Here is a 25,741-nt window from a genome sequence, read left to right as displayed (position 1 = left end):
TTATTCCACTATAGTATCCACATCAAAAATGTAGAAAAATATTTCAACGTCGCAAAACTTACATGTATCTCAGTGGCCTTACACTTCGTCATGAACCAGAAATTCTAGCTCTGTGGAACAACAGTTGCAGCAAAGTGTTGCAGCGAAGACTGTGTACCTCTGCTCTCTCCCACCGGAATATACGCAGGTGAGTTATTGGACTCTATAACTATACTGCAACTATAATCTCGTGTGCAGGCAATGCATACGAATTGCAGAATTTACTAGTGCCGTGGCTTCCAGTTCTGTATATTCCTGACGTAAACTGGTTCTGCGTCGTTTCAGGCCCCCAGGTTCGGCAACGTCATACTGACACGAACAGTGTGCTCAGACTGCCAACTTAATTGTTCGTTTAACTCGTTTTTTTAAACACTGAAATGAAGGTCACGTGACCTTTCAACTTGTTTTATTTCCTTTCTTATTTTCTTGTGGGGGGATTATTTTCCTGGTAAGCTTTTTCCCTTCTAACCAGCGAAATGCGGCAAAATGCGGCCAGTAATCGCTTCACAAACCGCTATTTACCCCTGTTAAGAAGATTTTTTCTAACGTAGTCGTAGGTGAAGAAATTTGGTTTAATCTTAAAACGTGTTAATCAGCAACGTTCACAACTCTGGCGAATAAGAAATGCACATTGCCCATATAGGGACAGGTTTAAGAATTAAGACTGCACAGTCTCACAGTCTAGGCCAGATCGACCCTTTCGTCTTATGGCGCTGCATTGTAGTTTGTCTAGTATCACACCTTGTGTTCCTGTAACTGTGGAAATCACTAGCTGAAACCGAGTTTAACATGTAAGGGTATGGTACTGCTAAAAATAAACAACGATTAGCAACCGAAGGCTGAATTCATTTTCAAACTAACAGTTCTTTGTTTATAACGAATTAAAATTCGTAGAAGTGGCAGAATACGAACTCAATAACAGAAGATTACCAACTCACTGCTTTATCTACACTACTATCCTCCCACTTGAATGAAGTACTATTACAGACGTTTGTTGTGTAATATGTGAGATAGCACGGTTGACTAAAATACAATAGCCGGAGCGGCGTGACGTGCATCACAACGTAAATCTAAATTTTACCTGTAATCTCTGAAAACATTATCATTTTTAAATACTACATATGATGCTTGGACACAAAACACATTTACATGAAACTCTTAACAGTTCTCACAAGGAATTAATTTATTAAATCTTTTTTCAAAGCGTGTAACTGGGAGTGAATTTGACTTCTGAGTCAGAGGAAGTGCTCTCCACTTTGTATCGCACTTCGTTTCCTTCTGTCTTGAAGCTCAAGGAATGTCGCATTCTTGCACCTTATGAAGACGAATACTGAACCCGCACTATTTCACGTGCCCTAGGGTACAGAAAGTCTACGATACATCTCTAGGTGAAGAGGATGGCGGAGGAAGGCCACGTCAACCGGTTTCGTCGCCCTGAATGCCCACAGGCTATCACGGAGGATCAAGATAACAGTGGACTCCACTGCAGTGATGAAGACCCTTTCAGAACTAGCACAGAAATTAGAAACATCCTCCAGATAAATGTTAGCATATAGACCATTCGCCGTCGTCTCAACGAGGAAGGGAGGTATGGACGAAAAGCAGCGGTTAAGGAAATGTTGAAGGAGCAAGATAAGGCTGCCAGATTAAACCACTTTCGTACTAGGAGAATGTTATATTTACTGTTGAGAATTTATTTTCTACTGCAACAAATACTTCAGTCCATATATCTCGACCAAGTGGAGTGACATTCGATAGCAAATACGTCTATCAGCGTCAATGGTGTGACCGAAGTGCAGTCACAGTATATCAGTAAGTGGCTGCTGCGTTTTGTGGCAACTGGACCGTCTATTTTCTCCTCATTAGTACTGGGAAATACTATGTAGTCCCATAGAGCACGTATCAAGAGATATGGGGAAAATTATTAGGTGTAGAGGACCAGCACCGACAGCCAAGCGTTGTCCAAAGCAGTTCATGACGCATGGGAAGAGCTGTCACAGAGTAAGTGTTTCATCCGCAAACTTGTTGCCTCGTTACCCCCGGCGGCTTACCGCAGTTGTAGAGGAGGACGGAAACTGTACACGTTATTGAATTATTATGTTGTTAGGGAGAACATTTTGCTTATGACAAATGAATGTTTTGTTTTCCCTCGACGAAGAGGAAAATTTGTTTGTCTTATCACTTTAATTTTTCTTTTAAAGAGGAGCAGATTATACATCGAAACTAGGCTTTCAATTTTACTCTTTTCACTCGTTAAATACACTCGTATCACATGGCGCATGGTGTGATTGCCATTAAGGCATTAAAGAGAAGTATTTATTTTTTTAAGTCGGGAAGAAGTATCATATTAATTTGTGGTCCCATTATTTACATGCAGACAGGACGCCAATACCGACGAAAGGACAAAGGAGATATCATTTTCTTTTAATGTCAAACAGAAAACACAATACATAAAGAGAAAAAGTGATGGAAAACTGGAGATGTAGACGTAGTCCAGCGTTTGGTTCCGCTTCATACTCAGTTAGATACCTATGAATTCTTTAAAATCATGAACACTTAATAATTCTCGTTGTACTCCTGAACTAATAACTCAAACCATGAATTAATATTCGTAGAAGTGACAGGATGCGAATCTCCCACCTGTGGAGTAGCCACTGATCGCCTTAACCATTATGCCACTCTTCCAACCGCGAATGAGTTATGGTCTGTAACGTCACTCCTTTTGCGTGAAAAAGAGGTGATACACCGAGCGGAAGCGACGCGTTGCCTCTTCGCCGGTAATGCAGAGAGTCCATCTAATTTTGAATTCCATGAACGGAGTTACGAAGAACTAATCTAACTGGAAGCGACACAGTTGGTATTCTGCTAGGTTTTATCAGATCTTCTTGTTTTGGAGATGCAGTGTGGGGGGAGTGTGAGGAATTCATAGCTGCTAACGCAAGTGTCATAAAATTTCGACACAGTGATGGCAAACTTAGTCATGTGGCAACTGCTCGTGCAGAAGCATATATTCTATTACCATGATTGAAATGTACCAGAAAATGCAGTTCAATTGTGCACTACTCATTTCTATCTTACGATGGAAGTTTGATGTAATGAAAGAAAACTGCGTTCCAGGTGCAGTTGTGAAATGGGTCAAATATGTTACACAGGAATGAAAATTTATATTTAGAAGGAAGTGTATCTTTTCTGAAGCAGATACAAAAAGAAAGATATGAAAAAGCGTGCAATTCTGCTATTCAATACAATTTTCACCTCCAGATTTGCCTCAGTATGTTCATTGCTTCCGTACCGTTTGCCTCGGGTGACGATTCCCTAAATGACAAGCAACACACAAATTACTGCCATTAATGGTCCCTTTGGGCTATTTCCGAGTGCTCCTTGTGAAGTAACTCAGAATTTACAAAAAGACATTTCTAGTCACTCCTATAATGTACTGAACAGAGTTCATGAGATGACTTATGAAGCAGAGCTTGTCGTATGATTTAGTTACTGTATTTCGTTTTGGCAGTTTGTAGTTAGAGTAAAGGAAACGAGAGAAAGACTTCCAAACCGCAGCTTTTTTCCGCCGAGATCCGAACCGACTCGCATTACCAACTAGCGCAATGGAAATCGAAAATGTTACCCCTAAGCCAACATGGCACTGTTGTGATATATATATTTTTTTATTACGAGCATGTTTACTAATGAAGATTACTCGGAATGTGACATTAGAGAGCAATCGTAGCGTAGGTGCCAAACGTAAAATCTGGGTTCAAAGAATGAATTTTACTTACTTAGTGTCACATCTTAAAAGGAAGCCATTCAGAATATTTCATCGAGATTGCAAGAAAGTACAGCATTAGAAATAAAAAGTACAGTACTAGAAATAAATCTTAGCCGACGGCCGGCCACCACAGAGACCAAGTCCGAGTCCTTCACTAAAGGTGGCCATTTTTCCGACCACCCCTCAGCCCGGCCATAAGCACGATCTGGCGATATTTTGGGATGTGGAAGTGTACGTAGGAAGGTCCGTCAGTCTTCTCAAGCTGTTACGAAAACGTATCTGCTCGTGGTCAAGTGGTAAGCTTTGTACTCTGTAAAGAGAAAGTCGCTCGTTCGAGTCCACTCCATTGCTTATTTCTTAAATTAGATGTCACACATCTGCATAACTTGTCGTTCTTATGGGACCTCAAACATAATTCGTTTCATTTTGTAATCCACTTGTCCCTACGTCCACTGTGGGGCTGAGGTCAGCACCTTTGGGAGGCCAGTCTAACAGATCAAGGTCACCGTTTGTTTGAAACCAGTGTTTTACACAGTTACATGCGTGGACACGAGAACGGTCATGTTGGAAGATTATTTTGCCTCCAGAAAATCTCAGACGAATAGACGAAAGTCGTTACGTTATCCAATATTTCCCAGTACTAATGACGAGAAAATGGATGGTCCAGTTGCGACAAAACGCAGCAAACACTTACTGATAATTATCCCCATGCTGTGACTGCAGTTCGGCGACACCATTGACTCTGATGGACATATTTGCTATCGAATGTCGCTCCACTTGGTCGAGATATATGGATTGAAGTATTTGGTGCAGTAGAAAATAACTTCTCCACCGTAAATATAACATTCTCCCAGTACGAAAGTGGTTTAATCTGGCAGCCTTATCTTGCTTCTTCAACATTTCCTTAACCGCTGCTTTTCGTCCATACCTTCCTTTCTCGTTGAGACGACGGCGAATGGTCTATATGCTAACATTTATCTGGACGATGTTTCTAATTTCTGTGTTAGTTCTGAAAGAGTCTTCGTCACTGCAGTGGAGTAGACTGTTGTCTTGATCCTCCGTGATAGCCCGTGGAGATTCAGGGCGGTTGACGAGGTCTCCCTCCGCCATCCTCAGAGATGTATCGTAGACTTTCTGTACCCTAGGGCACGGGAAATACTGCGGGTTCAGTATTCGTCTTCATAAGGTGCATGAATGCGACATTCCTTTTTTATTTATTTATTTTATTTATTTATTTATTGTTCTGTGGGACCAAATTAAGGAGAAGTCTCCATGGTCATGGAACGAATCAATACATGAAATTATAACACGATAGTAGAAACAGATAAAATGAAATATAAAAAACATATTCAGGCGACAAGTCGTAAGTTTAAATAAAGAAAATCAACAATGTCACACTGGAATTTGCTTAATTTTTTAGCTCTTCCAGGAGCTCCTCGACAGAATAGAAGGAGTGAGCCATGAGGAAACTCTTCAGTTTAGACTTAAAAGAGTTTGGGCTACTGCTAAGATTTTTGAGTTCTTGTGGTAGCTTATTGAAAATGGATGCAGCAGAATACTGCACTCCTTTCTGCACAAGAGTCAAGGAAGTGCATTCTACATGCAGATTTGATTTCTGCGTGGTATTAACTGAGTGAAAGCTGCTAACTCTTGGAAATAGGCTCATATTGCTAACAACAAACGACATTAAAGAAAATATATACTGTGAGGGCAATGTCAGAATTCCCAGATCTTTTAATAGGGGTCGACAAGAGGTTCTCGAACTTACACCACATATAGCTCGAACAGGCCGTTTTTGAGCCAAAAACACCCTTTTTGAACCAGAAGAATTACCCTAAAAATAATACCACACGACATAAGCGTATGAAAATATGCGAAGTAGACTATTTTTCGTGTTGAACTGTCACTTATTTCAGATACTGTTCTAATGGTAAATAAAGCAGCATTTAGTTTCTGAACAAGATCCTGGGCATGGGCTTTCCACAACAGCTTACTATCTATCCGAACGCCTAGGAACGTGAACTGTTCCGTCTCTCTTATAATATGCCCATTCTGTCTGATCAAAATATCGGTTCTTGTTGAATTGTGAGTTAGAAACTGTAAAAACTGAGTCTCACTGTGATTTAGCATCAAATTATTTTCCACAAACCATGAACTTATTTCATGAACTACATTATTTGATACTGTTTCAATATTACACACAAGATACTTCATTACCAAGCTGGTGTCATCAGCAAACAGACATATTTTTGAATCACCTGTAATACTAGAAGGCATATCATTTATATAAATAAGAAACAGCAGTGGCCCCAGCACCGACCCTTGGGGAACGCCCCACTTAACAGTGCCCCATTGGGACTGAACATCACTACCACTCTCAATATTTCGGAGAATTACCTTCTGCTTTCTGTTCTTAAAGCAAGAGGCGAACCAATTGTAAGCTACTCCCCTTACTCCATAATGGTCCAACTTCTGCAGTAATATTTTGTGGTCAACATAGTCAAAAACCTTCGTTAAATCAAAGAAAACACCTAGCGTTCGCAACCTTTTATTTAATCCGTCCAAAACCTCACAGAGAAAAGGGAATATAGCATTTTCAGTTGTTAAACCATTTCTAAAACCAAACTGTAGATTTGACAGCAAATTATGTGAATTTAAATGCTCCAGTAACCTTGTATATACAACCTTCTCGATAACTTTAGCAAACACCGATGGCATAGAAATAGGTCTAAAATTGTCAACATTATCCCTGTCTCCCTTTTTATAAAGTGGCTTCACTAACGCGTACTTTAATCGGTCAGGAAACCGACCACTCCTAAAGGAAAAGTTACAGATATGGCTAAGTACTGGGCTAACATACATAGAACAATACTTCAGTATTCTGCTAGATACCCCGTCATATCCATGAGAGTTCTTGGTCTTTAATGATTTAATTATTAACTCAATCTCCCTCTTGTCAGTATCATGGAGGAGCATTTCAGGTAACAGTCTCGGAACACTTTTTTCTAAGAGCGCTATATGATTCCCTGTTGGGACTAGGTTTCTATTTAGTTCACCTGCTATATTCAGAAAGTGATTATTAAATACTGTACATATATGCGACTTATCAGTAACACGGACATTCGCACTACGCACTGATTCTATATCCTCGACCTGTCTCTGCAGACCAGCCACTTCCTTTACGACTGACCATATGGTTTTAATTTTATCCTATCTGCACACCACATACGTTTTGCCTTCCTAATAACTGTTTTAAGCACCTTACAATACTGTGTGTAATGGGCTGCTACATTTAGATTTTACCTGTTTCTAACGTTTTGATATAATTGCCACTTTGTTCTACAAGATATTCTTATCCCTCTAGTCAGCCACCCACGCTGCCTGTTTGTGCTAGTACTCTGTTTTGAACATTCTAACGGAAAGCAACTTTCAAAGAGCACTAGAAAATTCTTCAGAAAAGCATTATATTTATCATCTACTGTATCAGCGCTATAAAAATCTTGCCACTCTTGTTCCTTGATAAGGTTTACAAAGGTCTATACATTAACTGGATCAGCTTTCCTAAACAGTTGATAACTATATTTAACATGTGTTACAGCACAAAAATCTTTTAGAGTTAAAATTTGTGCATCATGATCTGAATGGCCATTCACCTTTTTGCTAACAGAATCCCCTTCTAGTAATGAGGAATGAACAAAAATGTTGTCTATGGTTGTTCTACTGTTCCCTTGCACTCTCGTTGGAAAGAATACGGTTTGCATAAGATTATATGAATTAAGAAGATCTACCAGCATCCTTTCCCTTGCACAATCACTTATACAATTAATGTTGAAGTCACCACATATAACTAACTTTTTGTATTTCCTATAAAGTGAACCAAGAACCTCCTCTAGCTTTAGCAAAAATATTGTGAAATCGGATTCTGGGCATCTATAAATAACAACAGTTAGAAGTCTAGCTCCATTAAATTTAACCACACCTGCACAGCATTCAAACACCTTTTCAGTGCAGTACTTTGAAACATCAATTGACTCAAATGGAATGCCGTTTTTCACATACATGGCTACTCCCCCACACCGCAAAGAGCTCTTAGAAAAGCTGCCAGCCAACCTGAACTGTGACATTTCTCAAGTAAGGGCCTACTGCAAGACAGAAGGAAACGAAGTGCGATACAAGCTGCAGAGCACTTCCTGCGACTCAGAAGTCAAATTCGCTCCCATTTAGATGCTTTGAAAAAAGGTTTAATAAATTAATTACTTGTGAGTACTGTTCAGAGTTTCGTATAAATGTGTATTGTCTCTAAGCATCATACATAGTAATTAAAAATGATATCGTTTTCAGAGATTACAGGTAAAATGTAGATTTACGTTGTCATGAACGTCACGTTGCTCTAGGTATTGCACTTTAGTCAACTGTGCTACCTCTCATGTTACACCACAAACGTCCGTAATAGCGCATCATACAAGTGGGAGGACAGTAGTGTAGATAAAGCAGTGAGTTGGTAATCTTCTGTTATTGGGTTCGGTATTCTGCCGCTTCTACGAATTTTAATTCGTTATAAACAAAGAATTGTTATTATAGGAAGACAATGTCAATTGTAACGTTCAAAGTTCGCGTAGTACTGTAGACATTTGTGTATATGGCTTCCTGTGCTCACTGGAGGAAGGCGAGGACAAACGGTCTCCCATGGTTTCCCTGTTATAAGTACACCACAGTGTGAGAATGAACTCAGCCTTCAGTTGCTAATCGTTGTGTATTTTTAGCAGTACCATACCGGTACATGTTAATCTCGGTTTCAACTAGTGGTTTCCACAGCTACAGGAACACAACGTGCGATACCTCTTAGACAAACTACAGCATAGTCCCATGAGACGAAAAGGTCGGTCTGGCCTAGACTGTGCAGCCTTTGTTCTTAAACCTTTCCGTATATGGGCAATGTGCATTTCTTATTCGCTTAAGTTGTGAACATTGCTGCTTAACATGTTTTAAGATTAAACGGTTTGTGAAGCGATTACTGGCCGCATTTTGCCGTATTTCGCTGGTTAGAAGGGAACAAACTTACCAGAAAACTAATCTCCTACAAGAAAATAAGGAACGAAATAAAACATGTTGGAAGGTCATGCGACTTTCATTTCAGTGATTACAAAATCGAGCTAAACGAACAATGAAGTTGGCAGTACAAGCACACTGTTCGTGTTAGTATGACGCTGCCGTACCTTGGGCCAGAAACGACGCAGAACCAGTTTAGGTCAGGAATATACAGAACTGGTAGCCACGGCACTAATAAATTCTGCAATTCGTATGCATTACTTGCGCACGAAATTACTGTTGCAGTATCGTTATAGAGCCCAATATGTCACCTGCGTATATTCCGGTGGGAGAGAGCAGAGGTACTCAGTTTTCGTTACAACACTTTGCTGGCACTGGTGTTCCACACAGCTAGAATTTCTGGTTGGTGACGAAGTGTAAGGCCACTGAGATACATGTAAGTTTTGCGACGTTGAAATATTTTTCTACATTTTTGATGTGGATACTACAGTTGGAGTAATTCCACGAAAAGTGAACGTGGGCAACGTAAAATGAGTTTATCGGAACTGAGAACAAATTGATCTTTTGCAATATTTTCTTCCCTGTACTACTTGAAATACGTGACGCCGACCAAGTCATCTGGAGAGAATGATGCTGACATTTAATAGAAGACATTAGCATCGTACTGCTTTGAACGTGGTGTCTAGTATTTTACAGGTGTCTTTGCTAAGTGCAAGTAAATGAAGTAAAGTATCGCAATTTCTGGTTTGAAGTAACGTCTTCATCAGTTAATTTAGTTTTAATGTACTCTACGAATAATTGGAGATGTACGATATTAACTTCAAAAGGGTTCCCTAGACGTTTAAAGAACTGAATAACTACTTCTGACGGTCCACTTGCCACAGAACGCCGCAACCATTTGCTGCGAACTGAAGATTTACATGTTTTTGAGCAACTGCTTCTTAAAATGACCAAGCAGCATTAAATGTTTCCTTTAGGCAGGCGTGTAGAAGCAGCTGAATGAGGAAGTTAATAGCAACAATGGCAATAATAATCTAAGTATTTGGTAACTTCATGCTTTGCTATGGTATTCTCGATTAGGAGATTTCTTGAAATAGTAAAAACTTCAAAATTGCTTCGAATCCAGGCTATGACGGCTATAAGCCTCCTTACAGGCTGCTGACGTGAGGCTAGCATTATTTCCGTGTCAGAAGCCTGCGCATATAACCAGTTAATGGAGAATTGAATTTTTTTCGCTTTGTCTAATTTGTAAGCTAAGTGCATCGTATGTTACTACCCAATCACGAATACAGCAAACTTGGCCTTCCGTAATATATTTTGAACAAATAGGAACAGATCCCTTTCTCGTCCAGTAATACCAAGTGATGAACATCCGGTTGCACCGCAGTTCAGAATCCGCGTTACAGATATCCTATCGCTTGGCTATCAAGTGCTGGAGAGTCGGCATAGGTTGGGCCATAGCAGAGACGGAAGTCGCGGCAAAAAGAGACCCTGTCGCCAATGAGGTCCCTTTCATTATAAACGTTATTTTAGTTAATGAGCCAATGTTCACTTCAGGTCACAGGGCTCTTATTTTATGCGATCTTGAGACGTTTAAAAATTTGGTGCTGGTCGAGGATTCGAATTTGGATCTCCTCTTTCTTGGTATCTGACCCACGCCGAACAATATAGTTCGATCACTTCGTTGTTTTCTCCAAGACTGCAAACTCTTCTAGGTCTCTACGAAAGGCACGAATGTGTGTTCTAATCCTAGTCCAGTACAAAAATAGTCTTCTAGTTCGTAAAAAAATTTAATTTTGTATAAAGATTGCTGGATTGACCTATGTGACGGAGTTAGTTAACCAAGATTTTACTGAGTGTGATAGTGATCTTGAAATGACCCTTACAGTAATAAAAATGAGTTTACAAGGTCTGTGTCATCTATAATGACACGTTTCCCCCGTATTTGCAACATCATGGTCTTGATTTGAAACTTGACTGATTACCTTAAAAACACTATTCTCTAGTGGTCACTTGAGGTATCCAGTTTGTATAGTGAGACGACTGTACTGCAAAGGGATTAGAAGACGTGCAAGACAGCTACGTTCTGTGGGCTGCATGCAAATCAGGCGAAACGCAGTTCAAGTCGTTCGGATACTTTTGCGCATGATAGCACATAAACGGGAGAGTTTGTCAGGAAAAAACATTAATTTTTTTATGCAGAGTGATCAGAACTAAAAGAGCGCCAGCAATTGTCAAGATCACGTGGACCAAAACATAATTAATTTATAATACTAAAACGGATAGCCTCCGAAGTTGTGCTGTCGTGATCCGAAATCTTCAGTATAAAAGAAGACAAAACTGTAAACGTCAAACATTTTATAAAAGGAACCTACAACAAGTCTTACCTTCTTGATAAAGTATTATGCACAGTAGGATGGTCTGGGAGGCACCGGAGGGAGAGGGCATTATCAGTAAAATTAAGTATAATGACTAAAGACAAAACGGAACCTGTCCTTGCGAAATTTATAGTTAGTAAGGCTTGTTTTCTATTTACCTCTTCATGTTTTTACCTTAAGAATCCAGGTTTTTTTAATAACATAACCCTCTTTAGTGTGCTTGGGATTTGTAGTTTGTGTTTTATCTTGAATGTTTCTGCTTTTCACAGCAGTGTCTTATGAAAATTTTAACTTATAAACTAAACATGTAGGCCTATGTATTCTTCATAAGCACAGGTTACGTTTTTGATTTAGTCATTTTACTTAATTTTACTGATAATGCGCTCTTCTTTAAATGCCTCCCAGCCCGTCCTCCTGCGCACAATATTTTACTGTGGAGGCACTTTAATTTATAGGTTTTGTTGTAGGTTACAGTTATGATTTTTCCCGACAACCTTAGATTTGGATGCTTTATTGCATAATTCTTTGTACTTCATATTCTTATTGTTTGTCAGATTTCCCACTCTATTTACTGTACTACACATCTCTGGCGCATTTCTCCTTCCTGTTTCTAAATCTTCTCTATTCCACTATAATACACTACTGGCCATTAAAATTGCTACACCAAGAAGAAATGCAGATGATAAATGGGTATTCATTGGACAAACATATTATACTAGAACTGAAATGTGATTACATTTTCATGCAATTTGGGTGCATAGATCCTGAGAAATCAGTGCCCAGAACAACCACCTCTGGCCGTAATAACGGCCTAGATGCGACTGGGCATTGAGTCAAACAGAGCTTGGATGGCGTGTACAGATACAACTGTCCATGCAGCTTCAACACAATACCACAGTTCATCAAGAGTAGTGACTGGCATATTGTGACGAGCCAGTTGCTCGGCCACCATAGACCAGACGTTTTCAATTGATGAGAGATCTGGAGAATGTGCTGGCCAGGGCAGCAGTCGAACATTTTCTGTATCCAGAAAGGCCCGTACAGGACCTACAACATGCGGTCGTGCATTATCCTGCTGAAATGTAGGGTTTCGCAGGGATCGAATGAAGGGTAGAGTCACGGGTCATAACACATCTGAAATGTAACATCCACTGTTCAAAGTGCCGTCAATGCGAACGAGAGGTGACCGAGACGTGTAACCAATGGCACCCAATACCATCACGCCGGGTGATACGCCAGTATGGTGGTGACGAATACAAGCTTCCAATGTGCGTTCGTGCATTGTCGCTAAACACGGATGCCACCATCAGGTTGCTGTAAACAGAACCTGGATTCATCCGAAAAAATGACGTTTTGCCATTCGTGCACCCAGGTTCGTCGTTGAGTACACCATCGCAGGCGCTCCTGTCTGTGATGCAGCGTCAAGGGTAACCGCAGCCATGGTCTCCGAGCTTATAGTTCATGCTGCTGCAAACGTCCTCGAACTGTTCGTGCAGACGGTTGTCTTGCAAACGTCCCCATCTGTTGACTCAGATATCCAGACGTGGCTACACGATTCGTTACAGTCATGCGGATAAGATGCCTGTCATCTTACCTGCTAGTGATACGAGGCCGTTGGGATGCAGCACGGCGTTCCGTATTACCCTCCTGAACCCACCGATTCCACATTCTGCTGACAGTCATTGGATCTGGACCAACGCGAGCAGCAATGCCGCGATACGATAAACCGCAATCGCGATAGGCTACAATCCGACCTTTATCAAAGTCGGAAACGTGATGGTACGCATTTCTCCTCCTTACACGAGGCATCACAACAACGTTTCACCAGGCAACGCCGGTCAACTGCTGTTGCTGTTTGTGTATTAGAAATCGGTTGGAAACTTTCCTCATGTCAGCACGTTGTAGGTGTCGCCACCAGCGCCAACCTTGTGTGAATGCTCTGAAAAGCTAATCATTTGCATATCACAGCATCGTCTTCCTGTCGGTTAAATTTCGCTTCTGTAGCACATCATCTTCGAGGTGTAGCAATTTTAATGGCCAGTAGTGTATATTGGCATACTTGAACCCCATGACTGAGGTATTGAACAGGATTCTGTAATAATATTTATACAAGTTATTTCCTACACAAAGTGTTTGTAGCTCGGTTATAAGAATTTCATTCTCTCTACTATAATGATTTTTCATTGACGGCATTGTAGTTGCATTTGGTGCCATGTAATTGTGGTTGTCTTTACTAGCGCCATCACTCGCCCCTGATTCTATCAGTACTGTGTATACACTGTGTGTGCACGGATCGGCCACCAGCAGTTTGCTTCGGCGCAATGGTTACAGTTTTTGAACGTGGCTTTTCTCTGCGATGCTATGACTGATGACTCACATCGTACGAGGTAAACAGACGATTACACTTTTTAAGTATTCTTCTGTAGATTTATTCTTGGTGGTTTTTATACCATCTCTTAAAGTGTTTTTCACGTTCGTTTACCGGCTATTTTAGCCGTATTTGACCAACGCTTTTTGGCTGTAATTATATCTTTTTACATGCTTTCTTACCCTTTACGTGTTGCATATTTAGGTTTTGGTTTTCGGTGCTCAGTATTGTAGCTCAGGCTAGGACCACGCCCGGTTGTTTATTATGTCCATTTCTTATTGTACTTCCAGATAACCTGACGCAGCACGCGGGATAAACGTATCGTTTTTGAGCCAATAAAGAGCTTTCCGGAACCTGGGACTGTCTTTAGTATTAAGAAAGGAATAGGGTTTGTTACTTACAAAAATTTCGCTGTCCGTGAAGTAAAACTTCTACATAAGACATGACTTTTAAATTTTACTACTTCCTTGTTACTGAGATGCGTGAAATGCTTGCTCTTGCTTGAAATGGAGTGCAAATTATACCGACTATATTCATCCATTGTCTCATAATGATGGCACTTAGCGACTTCCAACAAACTTCCTGCATAATTTCAAACATTTTCCAAACGTTTTCATCGCTTGCGTGCTTACCGTTAAGTATTTAACGCATTAACCTATTTGTAAAATAATCAGATGTTTGGAGCTGTTTTATAAATGGGAGTTTCATTCTTTGGAGACTCGAAGGATCAGAGTTGTACACTTTCTGACGAAAAGAATCAGGGAATCCCTATGTAAAGGTAACTGGTCGTTAGATGTGACGAGAGGCAGACCCGCCAGTATAAGAGAAGACGGATAGAACAGTGTTTTCACAAGAGGAACTCCCCATCGCAGCCCCTTCAGATTTAGTAGGAAAATGGCCCAGTGGATAGCCCGTCCAAACCTGAACACAGATCAAGCGCGAAAACAAGAAGAAGGTGTACTGAACGATGCAAAAACAAGCAAAATAGAAACAGTGAACGGTCCAAGCAGAGGATGTACAACATCGAGCGACTCGCAAGAATGACGGCGTTATGGTTGTGTAGTCACAATGTTTGGCTGCCAAGCAGAAGATCCGTGTTCAAATCTCTCTCGCGTCCCACTTTTTTCCATAAATTTAAGAACTGTCCGTCCGGTTGCTGACGTGTCTGTTCTCCTTCTGTAGCCATAGGCATTGTCACACTATATACAGGTTATAGAACATGAGTCATGTGGTAAGAATACATTACTGTTGCAAGTAAATGTGGTGGATAGAGACAGCAGGCAACACGCCGCATAGACCTCTCACAGAAATAAAGAGGTGTGAACTGTGTTACAACAAAGGAATTCGAGAGTCAAAATTTCCAAAAGGGAACGCAACTGTCATAGGAAGTACGTACATGTGGCGGTCCCTTCGTTGCACCTCGCTGTTGCAAATTGATGTTACCCCGCGGCACAAACACGAATTTAAATATAGCGAACAGACACGTTAAGGACTGGAAAGGCAGTTCATAAATTTGGGGCACGAGAGATATCTGAACACGGATCTCATTCTTCGGGGTCCAACACCGTAACGACATAACCACCACATGTTGTTGTTGTTGTGGTCTTCAGTCCTGAGACTGGTTTGATGCAGCTCTCCATGCTACTGTATCCTATTCAAGCCTCTTCATCTCCCAGTAACTACTGCAACCTACATCCTTCTGAATCTGCTTAGTGTATTCATCTCTCGGTCTCCCTCCACGATTTTTACCCTCCACGCTGCCCTCCAATACTAAATTGGTGATCCCTTGATGCCTCAGAACATGTCCTACCAACCGGTCCCTTCTTCTAGTCAGATTGTGACACAAACTCCTCCGCAATTCTATTCAATACCTCCTCATTAGTTATGTGATCTACCCATCTAATCTTCAGCATTCTTCTGTAGCACCACATTTCGAAACCTTCTTTTCTCTTCTTGTCCAAACCATTGATCGTCCATGTTTCACTTCCCTATATGGCTACACTCCATACAAATACTTTCAGAAATGACTTCCTGACACTTAAATCTATACTCGATGTTAATAAATTTCTCTTCTTCAGAAACGCTTTCCTTGTCATTGCCAGTCTACATTTTATTTCCTCTCTACTTCGACCATCATCAGTTATTTTGCTCCCCAAATAGCAAAACTCCTTTACTACTTTAAGTGTCTCATTTCCTAATCTAATTCCCTCAGCATCAACCGACATAATTCGACTACACTGCATTATCCTCGTTTTGCTTTTGTTGATGTTCATCTTATATCCTCCTTCCAAGACACTATCCATTCCGTTCAACTGCTCTTCCAAGTCCTTTGCTATATCTGACAGAATTACAATGTCATCGGCGAACCTCAAAGTTTTTATTTCTTCTCCATGGATTTTAATACATACTCCGAATTTTTGTTTTGTTTCCTTCACTGCTTGCTCAATATTCAGATTGAATAACATCGCGGAGAGGCTACAACCCTGTCTCAGTCCCTTCCCAACCACTGCTTCCCTTTCATGTCCCTCGATTCTTATAACTGCCATCTGGTTTCTGTACAAATTGTAAATAGCTATTCTCTCCCTTTATTTTACCCCTGCCACCTTCAAAATTTGAAAAAGAGTATTCCAGTTAACATCTTCAAAAGCTTTCTCTAAGTCTACAAATGCTAGAAACGTAGGTTTGCCTTTCCTTAATCTAGCTTCTAAGATAAATCGTAGGGTCAGTATTGCCTCACGTGTTCCAATATTTCTACGGAATCCAAACTGATCTTCCCCGAGGTCGGCTTCTACCAGTTTTTCCATTCGTCTGTAAAGAATTTGCGTTGGTATTTTGCAGCCGTGACTTATTCGGTAATTTTCACATCTGTCAACACCTGCTTTGTTTGGGATTGGAATTATAATAGTCAAATGGTTCAAATGGCTCTGAGCACTATGGGACTCAACTGCTGAGGTCATTAGTCCGCTAGAACTTAGAACTAGTTAAACCTAACTAACCTAAGGACATCACAAACATCCATGCCCGAGGCAGGATTCGAACCTGCGACCGTAGCGGTCTTGCGGTTCCAGACTGCAGCGCCTTTAACCGCATGGCCACTTCGGCCGGCTTATAATAGTCTTCTTGAAGTCTACTGGCATGTTAAATTCGATCACTGCTACACGTCTCGAGCTTGCACCTTTCACTGTTTCCAGTTTGCTTCATTTTTCGTAGTTCAGTAAGCCTGCTTCCTGTTTTCATGCCCTATCTGTGTTCAGCTTTTGAAGAGGTATCCATTGGGCTACCTTACCACTAAATCTGAAGGGGGTGTGATGCAGAGTTTCCCCTGCCAGGGAGGAAGCAGTAACATCAGAATGGTTCTGTGAACTGTCACGTGAGTACCAAATACATGAAGGAGATTTCAACCTTTCTAAAGCTGCCGTATTCGACTGTTGGTGAATTGACTGTAAGACGGAATACGGAGGAACGACCGCAGCTAAACCGAGACCAGGCAGTCGTCATGTACTGACGGACAGGGACAGCCGAACAATGCGGAAGGGGGTTGTAAGAAACCGCACGAAATCCGCGGAAGGAAGATCCAAATAGCTGCTAGCAGTCCATCCAGCACGTTGACTGTTTGTAACAAGTTACAATGAATGGCGTACAATGGTCGAGTAGCTCTCACAAGCCACACATTTCCGTAGTCAACGCTAAGCGACGCTTGAGGTGGTGTAAACAGCGGCGCCACTGGACAGAATCACGCTTTACTGCCGGATTATCAGATTGAGGTGTTTGAATTTAGCGGATGCATGGGCAACGGTACCTGACGTCATGTGTAGTGCCTACTGTGAAATAACGCAGGAAGTTGTACTACGGTATGAGGGTGTTTCTCGTAGTTAGGTTGTTGTCCCATTATTGCACTTAAGAAAACGTTAAAGGCTGAAGGATATGAACGTATTTTACAGCACTGTAGACACCGTACAGCAGAAGAACAGTTCGGGGACGACGACTGTTGTTATCACTGTGAGAAGACACCCTGTCGTTATGCAACATCTGTAAGGCAATGGTCTGTGGACAATAACATTCCTGAAATGGACCGGCATGCTCAGAGCCCCGATCTTAACTTAATACGTCTGGAATGAGCTAGAATGTAGACTTCACTCCAGACGCTAGTGTCCAACATAACTAACTTCTCTGGTTTTGGCTCTTGAGGAGGAATGGGCCAGTATTTCTTCACAGACATTCAGCCACATCATTGAAAGTGTTTCCAGTAGAGTCCAACCCGTCATAAGGGCGATGGGTAGACACACTCCATATACATCGGATACTTTTGATCCGATAATGTACGTGACGTGCCCGCAGCGCTACAACGCGGCATTCATTCTTGCGCTGGCCAGAAGTCATCGGTGCGCATGTGCATAAAAACGGGATTTTATCGCTGCTTATACCTCGGTATCTGTTGGTGATGGAAAATTAGGGTCAAGTGTTTCGGGTAGCCCTTGGGGTAGAGACAGAAGGATCGTCACACTGTAACTATCATACCTTGTACAGGTAAAAGTTTGAATGTCGCACATTTCCTCCAGCTTAGACAAATGCAGCAGATCTGGTGGTTCTTTTTGCATTAGATGTGGCATACGGCGTGCTTTAAGAGATTTATGGAGGCACCATTTAGATCATAGGCTGTTCTCGAGAAAACACAAAAAACGTTATTACGGTATATTGATAAATTTTACTTATGGACCGTCTGACAGCAACTGAATAAAACGCAATTTTAGTGCCATACGCGTTTCGCCTTTATTTCCTGCAAGGCATCATCGGTGGCCTGGAATATGTACATATGTTTGCTACTTAATTAACAATTTTTGTCACTGTACCTATAGGCTATAAACAGTTCTGGTGGTTGGTATTTCCTATTAAGTGGTAATGTTTTGAACTGTACTTACATGTTGCATGGACAATTTCTTACGTATTACGCTCCTGTTTCATTTTTGGTGTTGTTCTTCTTCTTATGAATGCCAATTTGCGGTTTTTTCCCCATTCCACAGCACTATGAACTGAACGCTTGTTTCAGTGCAGTGTTTTGATTTCTGTTGCCGACTGTCAAATGTTTTTGCTAAAGATCGAATGTTATTGCCAAACTTTCGAGTGTAATTATTGAAGTATCTGTGATCTGTTCGTGTACACATTTGTGCGCGCGCGCGCGTGTGTGTGTGTGTGTGTGTGTGTGCGTGTGTGCGTGTGTGTGTATGTATGTGTGTGTGTGTGTGTGTGTGTGTGTGTGTGTGTTTTGGTGTGATATAATTTTGTGTATGTGTATTTTGGTGTGATACAATTTCTTTTTGTGGGCTGTGTGTGTGTGTGTGTGTGTGTGTGTGTGTGTGTGTGTGTGTGTGTGTGTCCAGAAGGTGAAGGGGAAAGAGTTTTTTTTTGTTTTATCTTATCATTTCCTTTATTAAGTGTAGTAGGGGGCCTGTGCTGATGTGTGTTTGTTCATTTATCGCATGTTTGTTTTCTACTATGGCTTTCTGGATGTGGAAGTTTTCTTGCGTTTGTTCAAAATGGTTCAAATGGCTCTTAACATCAGAGGTCATCAGTCCCCTAGAACTTACAACTACCTAAACCTAACTAACCTAAGGACATGGACATCAAGCACATCCATGCCCGAGGCAGGATTTCGTGAGAAGATTCCGTCGCACCGGAGAACGCCTTTCTTTTAATGATTTCCAGCCCAAATCCTGTATCATTTTTGTGACACTCTCTCCTATATTTCGCGATAATACAAAACGTGGTGCCTTTCTTTGAACTTTTTCGATGTACTCCGTCAGTCCTACCTGGTAAGGATCCCACACTGCGCAGCAGTATTCTAACGGAGGACGGACAAGCGTAGTGTAGGCAGTCTCCTTGGTAGGTCTTTTATATTTTCTAAGTGTCCTTCCAATAAAACGCAGTCTTTGGTTAGCCTTCCCCACAACATTGTCTATGTGTTCTTTCCAATTTTAGTTGATTGTAGTTGTAATACCTAGGTATTTAGCTGAATTTACGGCTTTTAGATTAGACTGATTTATCGTGTAACCTAAGTTTAACGAGTTCCTTTTAGCACTCATGTGGATGACCTCACACTTTTCGTTATTTAAGGTCAACTGCCACTTTTCGCACCATTCAGATATCTTTCCTAAATCGTTTTGCAGTTTGTTTTGATCTTCTGATGACTTTATTAGACGACAAACGATAGCGTCATCTGCAAACAACCGAAGACGGCTGCTCAGATTGTCTCCGAAATCGTTTATATAGATAAGGAACAGCAAAGGGCCTATAACACTACCTTGGGGAACGCCTGAAATCACTTCTGTTTTACTCGATGACTTTCCGTCAATTACTACGAACTGTGACCTCTCTGACAGGAAATCGCAAATCCAGTCACATAACTGAGACGATATTCCATAACCACGCAATTTTACTACGAGCCGCTTGTGTGGTACAGTGTCAAAAGCCTTCCGGAAATCCAGAAATACGGAATCGATCTGAAATCCCTTGTCAATAGCACTTAGCACTTCATGTAAAGAGCAAGTTGTGTTTCACAGGAACGATGTTTTCTAAACCCATGTTGACTGTGTGTCAATAGACCGTTTCCTTCGAGGTAATTCACAATATATGTTCTAAAATCCTGCTGCATATCGACGTTAACGATATGGGCCTGTAATGTAGTGTAGTACTCCTACTACCTTTCTTGAATATTGGTGTGACCTGTGCAACTCTCCAGTCTTTGGGTACGGATCTTTCGTCGAGCAAACGGTAATATAGGATTGTTAAGTATGGAGGTAATGCATCAGCATACTCCGAAAGGAACCTAATTGGTATACAGTATGGACCTTGCTTTTATTAAGTGATTTGAGTTGCTTCACTGCTCCGAGGATATTTACTTCTACGTTACTCGTGTTGGCAGCTGTTCTCGATTCGAATTCTGGAATATTTACCTCATCTTCTTTTGTGAAGGCATTCCGGAAGGCTGTGTTTAGTAAATCTGCGTTGGCAGCACTGTCTTCGATAGTATCTCCATTGTTATCGCTCAGAGAAGGCATTGATTGTTTCTTACCGCTAAAATACTTCACATACGACCAGAATCTCTTTGGATTTTCTGCCAGGTTTCGAGACAAAGTTTCGTTGTGAAAACTGTTATAGGCGTCTCGCATTGAACTCCGCGCTAAGTTTCGGGCTTCTGTAAATGATCGCCAATCTTGGGGATTTTGCGTCTGTTTAAATTTGTCATGTTTGTTTCGTTGTTTCTGCAACAGTGTTCTAACCCGATTTGTGTACCAAGGAGGATCAGTTCCGTCGTTTGTTAGTTTATTTGGTGTAAACCTCTCAACTGCTACTGATACTATTTCTTTGAATTTAAGCCACATCTGGTCTACACTTATATTATTAATTTGGAATGAGTAGAGATTGTCTCTCAGGAAGGCGTCAAGTGAATTTTTATCTGCTTTTCTGAATAGGTATATTTTTCGAGGATTTGGGGATTACAATATTCAATCTCGCTACGACAACCCTGTGTTCACTAATCCCTAGATCGGTTTTGATGCTCGTTATTAACTCAGGATTATTTGTTGCTAAGAGGTCAAGTGTGTTTTCACAACCGTTTACTATTCTCGTGGGCTCATGAACTAACTGCTCGAAATAATTCTCAGAGAATGCGTTTAGCACAATTTCGGATGATATTTTATGCGTACCTACGGAATTAAACATGTATTTTCGCCAACATATCGAGGGTAAACTGAAGTCATCACCAACTATCATCTTATGACTCGGGTACGTGTTTTAAATCAAACTCAAGTTTTATTTGAACCTTTCAGCAACTGTACCATCTGAACTGGGAGGTCGGTGAAAGGATCCAATTATTATTTTATTCCGGTTGCCAACAATCACCTCTGCCCATACTAACTCACAGAAAGTATCTACTTCAATTTCGCGACAAGTTAAACCACTTCTAACAGCAACAAACACGGCACCGCAACCGTGTTTAGCCTATCTTTTCGGAACACGGTTAGGTTCTTCGCAAAAATTTCGTCTGAGCTTATATACGACTTTAGCCAGCTTTCAGTGCCTATAACCAAAAGCGAACAGCAGATTCGAAGACGGCTATACACTGCAGAAGGCTGAAATTTCTACGATATTTTCCTGAGATTCCGATCTTAACAGCTTTGAAAATTTGGCTGATATCTTTAACCGTTTCCGAGATACAGTAGTTCATGTTTACTTATACACGTAAAAAACGCACATGATATTTATTGTGAGACAAAATATAAATAATAAACGGCCGAATAAAATAGCTCAAAGTTTTAGGTTATATTATCTAGGCATTCATCTAAATGTGTCATCTTCCCCTTTTTAAAAAGGTTTTTCCGCTATCGATAAACACACCAAAAACCTGGTTTCTGGATATCAAAACTGAGCCGCGGATTCAAAGACGCCTATGGAGAGAAAATGGCTGTAATTTTTACGGTATATTCCTAAGATCCCGATCTGAAACATCCTTGAAAATTGTCTTGATATCTTTATCTGTTTCCAAGAAACAGAAGTCCAAATTTACTGCACTTTTACACATAAAATATGCTCGTAAAATATGATGTGATGCGAAATCAAAATAGTAAATAACCGCAGAAAATTGCTCAAATTTTAACTGTATAGCCTCTAGGCTATTATCTGGAAGTACCATCTTCCAGTTTTCAAAAGTCTTTATCCATTACTGGGAAACACTCCAAAAACACGGATTTTGGGTACGAAAGTCGAGCTGCGAATTCGAAGATGCCTATGAACAGCAAATGGCTGTAATTTTTACGATGTATTCCTAAAATTCCTAACTCGAACAGCCTTGAAAGTTTTCTTGATATCTTTACCCGTTTGCGAGATACAGATGTTCGAAGTTACCCTATTGGTACACGTAAAATAAGCACCTAAAATCCGGTATAAGGCGAAAACTTAATTTATAAAGTGATGTAGCACGGAGCAATAATCGTACGCTATAAAGTGTGTCCTTGCCTTCTGAAGGGTTCTGGACACCATATGTTGTAGTACCGAAGCACTTGCAGAATTTTTGTGCGCGTAAAATCAGGTCTGAGATGTAAAATTAGCTTTGTGTCGTTTGAATTTCACATAAGTAAACTACCTAAATTTTTCTGCCCAATACATTTCCTTTCGCATGAGTCTCGTGCCTTGGTGCAGCAGGGAAAAGAAGGGGCCAGTGGAAATATGCAACTATTGGGACGCAAAAATGCGAATATGTTTCTGTTTATTTAAAAGACTCTGACTGAAAACTGAGGTACCAGCAGCCTCGTTCTACTTTCCTCAGTACGTTTAAAATTTTTCTTAAACACTTTCTTGTTTTTTTTTCTTTTTTTTTTACGCTGAGAGTGAAGAAGACACTGGCAGTGGCAAATAGACGGAAAAGTGACAATTACTGGAAGATAGTAGACAGTGGATGAGGTTTAGAAAGTGAGAAGGAGACAATGGCAGTGTGAGAGAAAGAGAGGGACACAGTGGCAGTGGAACATAGTTGACAGTGACAGAACAATGCTAGGAAAAGAGTGAAGGAGACAGTTCTAGTGAGAGAGGAATATAGAGAAGGAGAAAGTGATAGCCAGTGATAATGAGAGACAGAGTCTGTGACGGTGACAACGAGGAAGAGAGGGGTAGTGACAGTGGGAAGATACGTCAGCAGTGGGAAGGGATGAATGAGATAGTAGCAGTGAGAGAGAGCAAGAGGGAGGGTGACAGTCAGAGTAGACAGTATTAGTAAAACAGAACAAAGGGAATTGTGGCTGTGAAGCAGGGAACAGTGACAGTTACAGAGACACAAAGACAAAATGACAACGAGTTGGGCTGAAAGAGTGAGTGAGAACAGACAAGTGTGAGTGGGTGGTTATGAGCAACCTATAGCGATGGGCTTGTAGGATGAGCGAGTTACTGTTAGGGGAGCTTGTGGGAATGAGAGGTGAGTCGCACGTTGAAAAGCGCGCGAATATGTTCGCATGCTAAAATTTTTTAAAGGTGCTGAGGAAGGTAGAACGAGGCAGCTGGTACCCCACTTTTCAGTCGGAGACTTTCAATACACAGCAGGATATTCATCCTTTTGTGCTACGATAGGAGAATTTTTTCGGTGGTGTGGCTCAGCATGTGAAATCGGACGAATCTGTACGAAACAGGACGTATATTGTGTGTTCCAGATCTACCGTTGTGGAAGGATGCGGTCGGACAGCGAGGAGGCGTTACCTTGGCGGGGCAGCTCGACGTACTCGACGGCGGGCGTGTCCGTGAAGGCGCAGGGCGCCGCGCAGGCGGGCTGCCCCTCGGCGGCTGCGGCGGCGGCGGCGGCGGCCGCGTCTGTGTCGTGCGCCAGCGCGCGCTGCAGGAACGTGGGCAGCGGCGGCGGCGGGATGTGCAGGATCGCGTCCGGCGGCGGGCCGCACTCCACGCACGACACGTTCATCTGCGCAGACACACCGTCACCATTCACACTGCGCGCCGCCGGCTCGTCGTCCAACAGAACGGCACGCCACCGTCACATTACGATGTTAAAATACACTACTGGCCATTAAAATTGCTACACGAAGAAGAAATGCAGATGATAAATAGGTATTCATTGGACAAATATATTATACTAGAACTGAAATGTGATTACATTTTCATGCAATTTGGGTGCATAGATCCTGAGAAATTATTACCCAGAACAACTACCTCTGGCCGTAGTAACGGCCTTGATAGGCTTCGACATTGAGTCAAACAGAGCTTGGATGGCGTGTACAGGTACAGCTGCCCATGCAGCTTCAACACGATACCACAGTTCATCAAGAGTAGTGACTGGCGTCTTGTGACGGGCCAGTTGCTCGGCCACCATTGACCAGACGTTTTCAATTGGTGAGAGATCTGGAGACTGTGCTGGCCAGGGCAGCAGTCGAACATTTTCTGTATCCAGAAAGGCCCGTACAGGACTTACAACATGCGGTTGTGCATTATCCTGCCGAAATGTAGGGTTTCGCAGGGATCGAATGAAGGGTAGAGCCACGGGTCGTAACACATCTGAAATGTAACGTCCACTGTTCAAAGTGCCGTCAGTGCGAACAAGAGGTGACCGAGACGTGTAACCAATGGCACCCCATACCATCACTCTGGGTGATACGCCAGTATGGCGACGACAAATATACGCTTCCATTGTGCGTTCACCGCGATGTCGCCAAACACGGATGCGACCATCATGATGCTGCAAACAGAACCTGGATTCATCCAAAGAAATGACGTTTTGCCATTCTTGCACCCAGGTTCGTCGTTGAGTACACCATTGCAGGCGCTCCTGTCTGTGATGCAGCGTCAAGGGTAACCGCAGCCATGGTCTCCGAGCTGATAGTCCGTGTTGCTCCAAACGTCGTCTGTTCGTACAGATGGTTCTTGTCTTGCAAACGTCCCCATCTGTTGACTCAGGGATCTAGATGTGACTGCAGGAACCGTTACAGCCATGAGGATAAGACGCCTGCCATCTCGACTGCTAGTGACACGAGGCTGTTGGCATCCCGCACTGCGTTCCGTATTACCCTCCTGAACCCACCGATTCCATATTCTGCTAACAGTCATTGGATCTCGACCAACGCGAGCAGCAACGTCGCGATACGATAAACCGCAATCGCGATAGGCTACAATCCGACCTCTATCAAAGTCGGAAACGTGACTGTACGCATCTCTCCTCCTTACACGGGGCATCACAACAACGTTTCACCAGGAAACGCCGGTCAAGTGCTGTTGCTGTTTGTGTATGAGAATTCGGTTGGCAACTTTCCTCATGTCAGCACGTTGTAGGTATCGCCACCGGCGCCAACCTTGTGTGAATGATATGATCATTTGCATAGCACAGCCTCTTCTTCCTGTCCGCTAAATTTCGCGTCTGTAGCACGTCATCTTCGTGGTGTAACAATTTTAATGGCCAGTAGTGTATTTTTGAATACACTGACGAAAAAAAAGTACCGTGTAATTGTACGACATAAACCAAAATCGTTAGACGTGGGTCTACATCTGAAAGGCGGTGTCTGTTCCAAATTTCGCGATGTCGCATATGAGTGGCGCTAATAGCACCACTATGAGGATGCAAATCAAGTTCGTTTTAAATACACGCGTTAGTTG

At 41.8% G+C, this 25,741-nt stretch overlaps 1 protein-coding gene across 1 annotated transcript in view; it reads right to left on the bottom strand.

Annotated features, from left to right (window-relative positions):
- The window catches only part of LOC124722755, a 138,567-nt gene extending 114,508 nt beyond the window's left edge, over nt 1-24,059 (bottom strand). Inside the window, exon 1 of the mRNA XM_047247894.1 lies at nt 23,843-24,059. Within this exon, the coding sequence (XP_047103850.1) occupies nt 23,843-24,059 (217 nt within the window). The remainder of the gene's footprint in view (nt 1-23,842) is intronic.
- Nucleotides 24,060-25,741: the final 1,682 nt, after the last annotated feature.

Source organism: Schistocerca piceifrons, chromosome X (assembly GCF_021461385.2).
Source record: "Schistocerca piceifrons isolate TAMUIC-IGC-003096 chromosome X, iqSchPice1.1, whole genome shotgun sequence".
NCBI classification, from domain to species: Eukaryota; Metazoa; Arthropoda; class Insecta; order Orthoptera; family Acrididae; genus Schistocerca; species Schistocerca piceifrons.
The sequence above is the reverse complement of the archived record's forward strand: the minus strand, read 5'-3'. Positions and strand labels throughout refer to the sequence as shown.